General features: G+C 33.9%; 2 protein-coding genes across 4 annotated transcripts in view; one reads left to right on the plus strand and one right to left on the minus strand.

Moving 5' to 3' along the window:
• LOC143181214 (pancreatic triacylglycerol lipase) overlaps positions 1-2,671 on the plus strand; it is a 78,612-nt gene extending 75,941 nt beyond the window's left edge. Inside the window, exon 10 of the mRNA XM_076381536.1 lies at positions 1,705-2,671. Coding sequence (XP_076237651.1) covers positions 1,705-1,807 — 103 coding nt within the window. The 3' untranslated portion in view covers positions 1,808-2,671. The remainder of the gene's footprint in view (positions 1-1,704) is intronic.
• A 782-nt stretch (positions 2,672-3,453) lies between these two features.
• Rhogap93b (MyTH4 and RhoGAP_KIAA1688 domain-containing protein RhoGAP93B) lies at positions 3,454-11,460 on the minus strand. 3 transcript variants are annotated; one of them, XM_076381533.1, is made up of 11 exons: positions 11,320-11,460; positions 9,991-10,095; positions 9,451-9,589; positions 8,587-8,751; positions 7,988-8,516; positions 7,375-7,878; positions 6,909-7,289; positions 6,647-6,835; positions 5,412-6,271; positions 4,667-5,110; positions 3,454-4,152 (listed from the first exon to the last, which is right to left on the minus strand). In XM_076381533.1, the coding sequence occupies exons 1-11, from the start codon at positions 11,331-11,333 to the stop codon at positions 3,958-3,960; spliced, it is 3,525 nt and encodes a 1,174-aa protein (XP_076237648.1). In that variant the 5' UTR covers positions 11,334-11,460; the 3' UTR covers positions 3,454-3,957. The 3 variants fall into 3 exon arrangements, with proteins under 3 accessions (XP_076237648.1, XP_076237649.1, XP_076237650.1); XM_076381534.1 differs by having other exon boundaries at positions 9,991-10,092; positions 11,320-11,448; XM_076381535.1 differs by lacking the exon at positions 11,320-11,460 and adding an exon at positions 11,127-11,228.
• Between the last annotated feature and the right edge of the window lie 41 nt (positions 11,461-11,501).

An 11,501-nucleotide genomic window follows, 5' to 3' on the forward strand; every position in this document is an offset into this window, starting at 1 on the left:
CGATCCAACATTTAAGAGACAAGTGTAGGTCGAATGCGACCCAACCTGCTAGAGTATCCTAATTTAGTTTTTTCCTGTCGTACGTGTACTTTGACAGTGTCGAACGAAAATGGTCCGCCCCTGTCCTTCGCGCTACCGTGCCGAGAATGAAAGTCAAAAAAGATAGTATACCAGTCCTGTAAAAAGGCTGCAGACAATTCCGATATGCAGACCTTTTACAGGACAGTACTATATTTAGCGTCGAGACGCTATTGCGTCTCTTGAAAGTTCATGTCTACGTATGCTCGGAAGCGCTTAATTACATACTTATACGCTATGAGCGTATCACATTCAGGGCGATACTTTCCTTAAGATCTATGACGGTGCCCCACTTATTTAAAAGGCTGACTTATCTCTGGACTTAGAGTTAATAGGACCTTAAGGGGGGATGACCGTTTGAAAGTTTAAAAAAATCAATTTTTTCCTTATATATTTACATAGACTGATATTTTAAGAATTTTTGAAAACACGTTCTGTGAACAAACTCGAAAAATTAGCAACATTATAGAGTTTTAAACGAAACGATGCAGATAGTCCAGCAATTAAAGAAAGAAAATAGATTTTTCTTCTAAAATAACCGGATTTTTTCTTTCGAGTGTCACTACACCTTTATTTTTTAGAATTTGCAAAATTTCCTGGTTTAGGAGAGTAGGTATTTTTATTTTCTCATTTTCGTTACGATGTATAGGTATTTTTAGGTAACTACCCAGAAAACTCTCAAAAGTACTTTTTCGAATTAGTTCAAGTTCTTTCAAATTGTCAAAACCAAGTAAAAACAAAAAAAAAACATTGAGTTGTTGAGCTGTAATAAAATAAAGAAAATGCAATTACTGTACGATTGTTCAAGTAATCATCTCCACTAAATCAGGAACAAAGTAAGATTTTGTGAAACCTAGAGCTGACCAGTGATCGATAATAGTAATAATCTCTTGATACGAAAAGGGAAATGAGGGTGTTTGATACTATACTAAAATATTTCCTTCTTTTTGAGAGATTTTTATTTTACTTAAGCAAAGCACTAAAGTACCTAAATGTGATTTTTGGAGGAAAACATTAATACATCGAAAATAAATGTTTTTCTTAGTTATTTGCGGAAATTCATTTTAGTACATGAACGAATGAACCTTAATGGGCGAGACTCGGGCCTACTCTTTAGTCCCCACTCCAACCTACTTCAAAAGTATATAAGTAAATAATTAAGCATGCCGGGCATCCGTGCACATAAACTTTTTTCATTGCCTATGTATGTAAAACCTACCCTCCAAAATTGTTCTACATTCTCTAATACACTCTGTATAAAGAAAATTGCTTTTTTCAGGGGAACTGTGTACCTTATTTTTTAAATTAACTCATAAAGCTACAATACTATACAATTGCTTCCTGATATTTTTTCTCTATTTTTTTTTATTTTATACGAAAGAACTCGTGATCAATATACATTGTCACTATTAGGATTATAACCATAGTTACAAAACTTTAAATAGAATTCAGTGAAGTATTATGTATTTAGAGAGAAAAGAAAATCAATAGTTAAATTAAAAAAAAAAAAAATTCATTGCATAATGTTTGAATATTGCTAGCACAAACATTAAATTTTTTATGTCTCATATATTTTACAGAAGACTACAGTTGTGTTTAATATACTTACTCAATTTGTGTGCTCAGAAAAAGGGAAGCTGACTTCACCAGTAAACTTTGCTCTGTGAGCAGACAGGACTACGCAGAAATTGCCAGTGGCTCTACAGCTTTCTTCATTGATAACTGCTGACATTGAAACCTGAATCTACTAAGAAGCGTTTTCAATCATGGCATGACTAGTTCAAGGTACTTGATAATGTGTTCCTGTGGAGAATATGATAAATAACAATTCACAATGTGTATTGCAAAAATCATGTTGTTTTCAGAAATGAATTCAACTTCTATAATAGAATCTCGATTTTCAAAACACCGATTAACATAATTCTCGATTACCATAGTGTTCGGATAATCGAATGGTGTCCAGTAAGTAAAGATGAGAAATATGTTTAATGGATCTATATATTACAATGCTTATATTTTGCTATGCTTTCTTTCTTTCTCAAATTTCTCGGTTATTACTTAGCATTTACAGATCGCATTCTGTTAATAAAGATTATACTACTTATATTGAAATATTGATGAAATGGAAGTGTATTGTACTTTCTACGATTACAAACTGAGACAGAAAGTTCATCTGATAAAATATAAACATTTGAAAAATCATTCAGTTAACAGTTGAGAATGAGAATCATTGGAAAACAAAAGACAGACCAAAGAAAGTTATTAAATTTTTATTTAAAGGTTTGTGCTTATGTTTAATTGCGTTAGTTCTGTTAACATAACTGTATTGAACAAGATCGACTTTATTGTGAAAATTGAATTATTCGAATATCCGAACAACCTGTCGTACGATATTAGTTTGGACAATCCAGATTCTACTATGTAAACTTTACAACAGTTACAAATGCACTTATTTACAAATTCTAGGTTTCTTCAGAAAACAAAGCAATGGTTACATACACTTAAACAAAAATTTTATTTCTAAGTTTTAAAAATCAAGTATTTGAATTATTACTAAAAAACGTTTGTGAGCAAATGAAACATTTTAAAATGGAATATTCAAGGAATTACTATTGAATGCTTCAAAAAGCTAATAATTAAGAAAATTAGTTTGAAAACGCCATCTCTACAGTAATTCTTTTTAAATTATTATCAACGTGTCACTATTTTGAAGACGTTCATGTATTTCTTGAAAATAACACGTTACATTGTGGATATTAATTTTGATTAAAGATGTAATGTGTGAAATTGGCGGATGTTTGCAGCAGTATTAGTATGGTCAATTACTTTGTAAATCTTGTATATAAAATTGGGTAGGTGTAACTAGATAATATTAGTGTAGTGTTGAAGCAGATATTTTGCGAGTGATTATGCGCCGTTGCTGACGCAAAAACTTCTAGTTCACTTGCGAACTGTATCTACCTACGTACATTTTTATATTCTATTTACACATGAAAATAGTGTCTATTGCGACATAATAGGAACAATCGCTTGTGATATTTTTTTATATAATTTATATGTTACGTTTAATGCCTAATTTTCTGATAACACTACTTCTAAAAATTATACAAATCAGGTATAAAAAAACAGAATGTAAACAATACAGAATATCTTGTACTGTGTATTGTTAAAATTGTTTTAAATATTAGACTATTTTTATAAACATTTCTGTGTAAAATATAATGTTGTTATGCCATAGAATGATAGCGTTTGTTGTTTATAGTGAGGATTATTGTTAACATAGAACAATTTCTTTGTTGTAAAAATATTAATTTCATTTTTTTTTCTTTTAATAGAGGTAAGTCTTCAGAGGCCATAAGAAAAGAAACACATTTATACAGCTTGCTAAATCTTTTGCAGTGTTTACTCCTCGATAAACGTTGTACATGTCAATTCGTCGCTTATACAAAAAGATCACCGCGGAGTGCAGCTATACATGGTAACACATGATTTTTATCTTACACGAGATTCAACAATAATCGAGTAAAAAAGCCGCCCGCATTTGGCCAACACGGCAACAAGGGTTGGTAAAATATATATGATATATAGTGATATACATAATATAATCTAATAATCTCTATCTGTATAACATATAATTTGCATTATAAATAATAAATAGGAAACAAGGAGGCGAGATTGGTGATTAGCTTGGTAAGACTTTAGCACTAAATTACCATATTACGAACATTCATGAGACTATGGAGGCACGTGATAAATGATTAAACAAAGGTGAAGATAATAAGAGAAACAGTGAAATAACTAACAATACTCGTGAATATACAGCTGATTCATTTGGCATAGTTAGTCTAGAGCGTTCTTTCTTCTAGCGCAATAGAATGATCAGTGAAGATCATCGACCCAAGCAGTGTCTAATGACTCGATAAGAGTACGAACAAAAGCCATTTCTTTTCGTGCATTTTCCAAAATCACGCGAGGATCTTGCGAAGTACACCGCAATATATTTGGTGCCATCACCATTGCTAAATTATTCGCGTCCATCTTGGTCCGAGCGACCACCTCTGGCCTCGCGAATATCTGAAAAATAATATTTAGCCTATTGCAATAGACACTCTTAGAAATAAGAGAAAATTAAAAAATTATAATACAATATATATATATAATGAATCACCAGAACTACAACATCCTTATTAGATGTTCTATGAAGAATATTATATTCTATAAAAAATACAAACAAAATGCATAAAGCAAAATTAAAATGGCTCTTTAACAGTTTACTTTCTCTGTCGAAAATATCTATTTTTTAAGTTATTTCACGTTAATGCCAAAATTAATCGTAAAAAACATTAAAATAAATTTATTAATGCTAATATATTTATTTTTTTAAACATAATATTCCAATCTACGATTAGGATTAATCAGTCTGAACACTCCAAATAGCAATAGCTTAATCTATCCTAAAAGATTTGTCGCTTTTATCCATTGATTAAAAAATGATTAAAAAAATAAAAATTCTCTTTTATACAATTTTTATACCTTAAAACTTTACGATGATTTTCTATTCTTCATAATTCATTTAATGCATATTTACCTGAAGAAATCGTATTAAATGACATAGAACTCGACGATTTAAATCAGGTAATCGATCCACAAGCGCGGCAACATTAGCTGCAGACACTTCAGCATCGTCGTGCCTCATCGACACACATTCCGTATAAAAGGAATCAGGTATCAATGGCTCGTAAAGCTCTCGGACCCATAATTTCAACAAAGAAGCAGGCGCATGAGCGTCTTGAGAAGCTGCCAAAATTGTACTATCTTCGAACCTATCCAACCACGCTTTCAAAGCACTGACTTCATCTGCGTCTGCGGACACCCTAAAGATACCCTCGGTCAAAATGCCACCTCGCGCCAATACTTGACGTGTCAATGTAGTTTGTATCCATGGTAACTCTCGATTGGGAAATCTATCTCTCTGCAAAGCCATCACTTCTGAAAGCGTTGCTCCGAACATAGATGCCCGGAAAATTTGAATCTAAAACAAAAAAAGAACAACAATTAATAACAAGCAAGAAGACAAAGTATCTCAATACTATCGATATATAGTCTACTGAAAATTGAAACTCATGGTAACAAATAAAACGATATTACTTTTACTTTAATATTACTTATAGACAATTTTAACATTTGAAATGATCTGGTACTGGTTAGACTAAAGGGGGAAATTATTTCAAATAAGAAGAGCAATACAAAATATGAAAACATGTATCTCAAAAGGACAGTATAACAATCAGACTTGTATCTATAATAAAAAGTTATACAAAAAAAAAACTTACTCTTGCTTGATCGATATCCTCTAAAGTAGCTTTACGAGGTTGCCGTTTACCATGTGCTCCAATTCGTTGTAGACGTCGACAGGCAACGGTCGCATAATGGCTAACTTGTACGTGAATCGGCCACTTGGCCACTTCTGAGAACTGAAAATTGGGATCGCGATGCCTGTTCATATAGCCTTCGAGATAAGGCTCAAACGTAGCGCTAGGTGGCACAAAAGCCAAACATACGGCCATTAATTCCCAACCTCTACGCAGACTTTCTTTCCGCGGATTCTCGGTAGTTTGTCTACAGATTTGGACATATAATTCATCTCGCAATGGTATCTTTGAAAATGCAGTATTTACAATGTCCATAGCTACACTGTCTAGTGTCATTCCTACATTAGCTTTTCGGTCACCCATGTACACTTGCACCAATCTAAACAAATTACAGGCTTCTCTCTTCAACAATTTCTCACCGTCTACGACCACCAACATAGGCTGTGGTATAGGATCTTTTGACCAGCTAAGGATATCTCGAACGCTAAACTTTTTCCGGAACAACAGTCTCAATCCCTTTGGCCTTCCACAATTCAAGTTTAGATTGTCTTGTGCATACTTCTCGATATCACCACCGCCTGCTGTGTCGTTTCGTTTTGCTTCATCAATATCAGTGTTATCGATTCCAGTACCGATGCTAGGAACGGAACTTATAGTTGATGTTGGAAGCGTCGTTTGTCTCGTAGTTGTTACACTTTCTCGTGTAACTTCTGGCTGCGAGGAAATATTCGGTGGCGATGGAGGTCGCACTTGTGGCCTCGTCAATGTGTCTGCGGTATTGTAATAAGTTGCCAAGCCTGCCGTATCGTAGTTACCTAAATCTGCAATTATAATACAAATTTTAATATTTAGTAACGAGTGTTTGTAACTATTATACAAAACTTACAAATATAGTTGCTGACATAAGAAATTAAAAATTTTTAAATAAATCTGAAATGCATGGTAATCTATGTAATATTTCGAAAATACGAAATTTTAATTAACATTTTGAGAGAGTTGAAACTTCTGCGTACTCTTTATGCCGATAGAAGTAAAAGCTTCTTAAAAAAACTTTTATTAAAAATGAAACGTGTTGAAAGTTGAATTTCTAGTTTTCAAACGCTCAAATCTCAAAATCATAGTCTTAAATTGTAACACAATAGAAGATTTATCAACTGTTGTGGCTATCATGTACAAATCTATCAACTACTACTAACCTGCATAATGATCTTCAAGGTATTCTTGGCTAGAAGAATCACCCTGATTGCTCGCTGCCTCGTCATCCGCAAATTGATCATCGGAATCATCGTCAGCTCTTCCGCTGATACCTTCGCCTCTTCCACCTTCTTCATCTAAGGAATCATCACCTTCTTCTACTAACAAAGGATCTCCAAACTTGTAACAACCTGTCAGAATGAAAAAAATGTATAAGATATCGAATAATTTACAAGATATCGAATTGAAAGATGTTTAAAGTACCTGAGAGTTTTGCTTGCTGAAGAATATAATGTTGAAGTGGCAACAAATGGTCGGCATCGGATAACAGATTTCCGTAGAATGGAGACGGAGGGGGACTTGGGTTACCATTGCTTCTTTTCTTCTTGCTATCGTCTCCTTCTGTAAATCCTTCTGTTTCCTCGCCTACGGCACTATTACTGCTACTGTTACTGCTATTACTACTACTAGTGTTGCTACTCAGCCTTTGCCTAGATTGCTCGTGACTTTGACTAATCAAATAACGTTCGTGCATAGAATCGTCATCTCTGTCCTTCCTTCTTGACTGTTGTTGCTGCTGATGCAATTGCTGCAGCTTCTGTTGCTGTACAAAACTGTAACTGCGAGCTAACGGTTGTGATACACCTTAAAAAATATATACGAAAAGAAATAAAAAATGGAACATTAAAAATATGTAACATTCAATTAAAAAATTCGTAATTTTACGTACTATCCAACGAATTATTGCACGCTCTATTTCTCCTATACTCTTTTTGTCTATCATAATCTCTTTTTTTGTCTATCTCTAAGACTTCAAGGATTCTTTGTTTCGATGCATTACTGAAGACACCCGTGCCTTTCATAAGGCTTTTAGACGGCTCATTTCTTTCCGTTAACATTGCACCGTACATATCTCTAACGTTCGCCTCAGAAAGCGACCCTGAACATCCATGATGCATGGAACTTGGATAAAAGGCTGAAGTGTTTGTTTTGTCCAAACTATTTACTCTTTCTCTATGATGAATCTCTCTTTCCCTATCTCTATGATAACGATTACTACTTTCCACCAAGGAGCCATATTTCTCACCCTGAGATTTGTAGCTATGACTCAATTGAACTTCTGGCGGACGGTACGGAGGCATTTCTTGCCTAAATATTCTAGACTCCATTAACGAATCACGATATGGTGAAGTACTTGGTTCAGGACCATACGAACCTCTACTACTTTCTCTACCTGCAATATTTAAATAGACATTAAGTTATTCATTTCATTTTGTTTTGCATTTAAATAAATATTATATTGTAAAACTTAAAAGATTACGGAATTTAACTCACATTCTTACCATTTTTATTCTTTTCCAACTCTAAATTTCCTGCCCTACCCTCACGTTGCGAGTCAACAAATGACTTCTTTTTAAACAGAGGAGTGCTAGTTGATAGCGATAAGCCTAACGGCGGTGGTTCACCCAGCGGCACCGATTTTTGATTCTTTACACTTTCTAGAGTTCCACTCTTGTGTCCTCTGGCTTCTAAAGTACCACTGTGCTGTCTGGGTGACGATTGTGCTTGATTTGCTGGCGTTTGAGCGGCAGAACGATGATGATGTCTGTGTGGAGAATCCAACAATCGATATCCTGTCGACTCCAGTGATGTTCGACTATGAGACACAGAACTATCGCTAGAACGTCCTGAGTCTTGAGAATGATTATGTTGACGACGCGTTGTGGGCACTTCATGATGCCTATGATGTCTGTTATTGTGGTGATGATGATGATGATGATGTCGTCTCGAAGATGGAGATGGCGAGGGAGGTGACGTTTGAAGATCCACACTCACACCAGATGTTCGTGTTTTATTTACACTAGCGCTTTGCTATAAACAGTATTACCGTAATACATGTTCTTTGATATACATAATAATTTTAAAACTTTAAGAAACTTACCAATGAGGAAGATAAATTGGGACTTTCTTGATGATTAAACCGTGCTAATCGACTAACTGAAGGAGTTTGTGTTTGTGTTGATACAGACTCTTTTTTTCTGGGCTCAGTTGATTTTTGAGTATCTGCTCCAGTGCTACTCGCTGGTTCTGTATTTTGCTTTAATGTCTATCATAGATTTTAAATGAATTTTCTTACAACAGGATTTAATTATTTTCTAAAAATTAATTAATAGTACTAATGGTATTAAAATTATTTCTTAGTTATTTAAATAATGTACAAGATGTTTAAAAGAAGTATAAAAGTATCTTGATGCTAAAAGCATAAGGATACTGAAATATTTCTAAAAAATTGATCTATAATGATAAATTTACTTAAAACTCAGAATTTTTATTTATTTTGCATAATAAACTAATGTATAGATCTTATTAATACAGATGTAGTTGAAAAAAATGTTCTGCAATGCCAACATAAGTATTATAATTTTGAAAGACTTTCAAGCTTGTGGTATGGTATAATGTAAACTGGAGTTTTTTCTCCTAGCTACAAACGTCTATTTATAGCTAAAAGGAGAGCAGACAACTTGCACACTTATATCTCCAACACTTTATAGAGTAGCTACATTAATGTATGGTGGAATAGAGAAGCTTATAAATTATAGCAATACATTGATTAATAGAATTTATATTTGTAATAAATTAAATATTATAGTCAGTAAGTAAACACATAATGTTAACAGATTTTATCATAGTCTGACCTCTAAGATATTTTTATAACATACCCAATTTTTAGTACTATATCAGAAGTACGGTCACTGCTATCACTCTTCCAAATTATAGACTTGTTATCAGAAGATGATTCACCCACCTGGAGCTTTGCTAAAGGTATGATGTCACAATCATTCGGACGGTGCCACACAGTTTTTTGGGATGTTGCATTATAATAGTAAAATCGTGAAGTGGCTTGATCAAATAATTCCCACCATTGATTGTTGTCTGTCTTTTTTCTGGAATTACAAGCAATAAAATGAATTACATACCTAAATGTATACCATGAGATGAATCAATATATAAATGAATTCATTCTGTATATTATTTAGGTCATAAAAGAAATTTATGTTCAAAACATGTTCAAAATAGAAACTTTATCAATTATAAATGTTTCTTATATCATTAAAGGAAAACCTTATACGATGATAACTTTCACCAAGTTAATTAGATCATAAAAACAACCTGATCCTTGACCAGTGATTGTCTTCCTTCATGGGAAAGTTGATTTTATTATATATTAGAATAAGCTCACAAAGAACTACAACTAACATTCTGTTTAAAAAATAAATCTGATATTTACTTTTGAAAATGCTGATAGATTTACTTTTTAGTGATAAAACAAATTTGTATATCTTACACTGGTACACCAGGTGGAGGATCCCATACACATTCTCCAGTTGTAAGATTAGCATACATATGCTCCTTCGTACGAGGTTCTATAATTTCCACCCATTCCATTCTACTGCAATCATAAGTACTTTTTTAATGGTTTTGTTTTGCAACCCTATATATTTAAGCATAAATTAATTATTAAATACAAAAATATTAGTCACTTAAATATTGAAATAAATTCTTTTTTTCTTGCTTCACAAAATGAAACCATAACACCAATTCCTTATTTAAAAATTTACTTTAAAACACGAATCTTGTTGAATTATTGAGAGAGAAAGAAATCAATGGTATAAAAAAAACTATGGTATTTAAAACCAACAGTGTCTTATAGATATGTTAAATCATTAAACCATATAGGGTAAATACAAAATAAGTCTGCCATGGGTTTTTATTGCTATAATTACAAATCCTAAAAATAGTACAGTATAGTAAAAAATAAAAATAGCAAGAGCATTTAGTATGTGCTTCAGATAACTACAGTATAGTAAAAAATAAAAATATCAAGAACATATAGTATGTGCTTCAGATAACAATTAAGTAAACAATAATTTATAAAGAGAAAAGACTGTGACGGATTTAATGAATCTCCAAAAACTCAAGTGAAAATAAGAGGAATCAAAAATGAATTATAAATGTTTATATTCCATCAAGTTTGTGGTAAAAAACGAAGCGCAACGAAAGCATTTTATCAATTGTCTTTTCTCGTAAAATAATACAAGCAAAAGGGTGAAAAACTTACAAAGAAAAGCGATATCGTCGTGCAAAAAGAGGCACAGTGCAATAACGAAAAAAGAAAAAGAAAGAAGATTCGAAATCAAGGAAAGTTTCGTCGTAATAGAAGGGTGTTCACCCCCACCCCCCCATAACCATAAATTGATAGGAATGCTAGCTGCAACACGAGCAACTGTCTGATGTCATGCTATCCGTTTAATTGACCGAAATAGGCGGCAGAAATTCATCTCGTGTATGGTCGTACACAGGGATAAAGAAAAAGCAAAAGCAACGGACGAGACAGAGTGGAAAATGCAAAAGCATGACTTCGATCACGCATAGGACATAGGATGGTAAAAATGCGAAAGAATCGCGGTGAAGAAGACCCACCCAGTTAAGAAGACAATAAGCCACAGGGAACACGGGTGGCACGGTCGTGCTCGAGGAATACGGCGAACCTCTCTCCTCAGAAAACTGGGACGGGTCACTGGGAAAAAATTCACTATCGATCTGCGAAACACAGCGGCCCGTACCCCGCTTTCGCATTTTCCATTTCCCTAGAATCACGAAATTTCTTTCTTACCTGTCGGATGCCATATCCCGGGGAATTATTCCGACCTCGGACAACGCACGACACTCTTTCACGTCACTTCGAGAACACTTTGTGACACTTCACGAGCACGACGGTGACACTTGGATGTCGCAACGTCCCATTTCCACGAGCACCAGCGACGCAGCCCCTTCATGGCAGCCCATCAGCGGCCA

This window comes from Calliopsis andreniformis, chromosome 6 (genome assembly GCF_051401765.1).
Source record: "Calliopsis andreniformis isolate RMS-2024a chromosome 6, iyCalAndr_principal, whole genome shotgun sequence".
In the NCBI taxonomy this organism is placed as follows: domain Eukaryota; kingdom Metazoa; phylum Arthropoda; class Insecta; order Hymenoptera; family Andrenidae; genus Calliopsis; species Calliopsis andreniformis.

Excerpts from the sequence above, each read along its gene's own strand:
- Rhogap93b (XM_076381533.1), bottom strand. Across the intron at positions 8,752-9,450 it reads TACCTTTAGCAAAGCTCCAG|ACATTAAAGCAAAATACAGA; the intron begins GTGGGTGAATCA and ends AATCTATGATAG. Across the intron at positions 5,111-5,411 it reads AGGATATCGATCAAGCAAGA|ATTCAAATTTTCCGGGCATC; the intron begins GTAAGTTTTTTT and ends TTTTTGTTTTAG.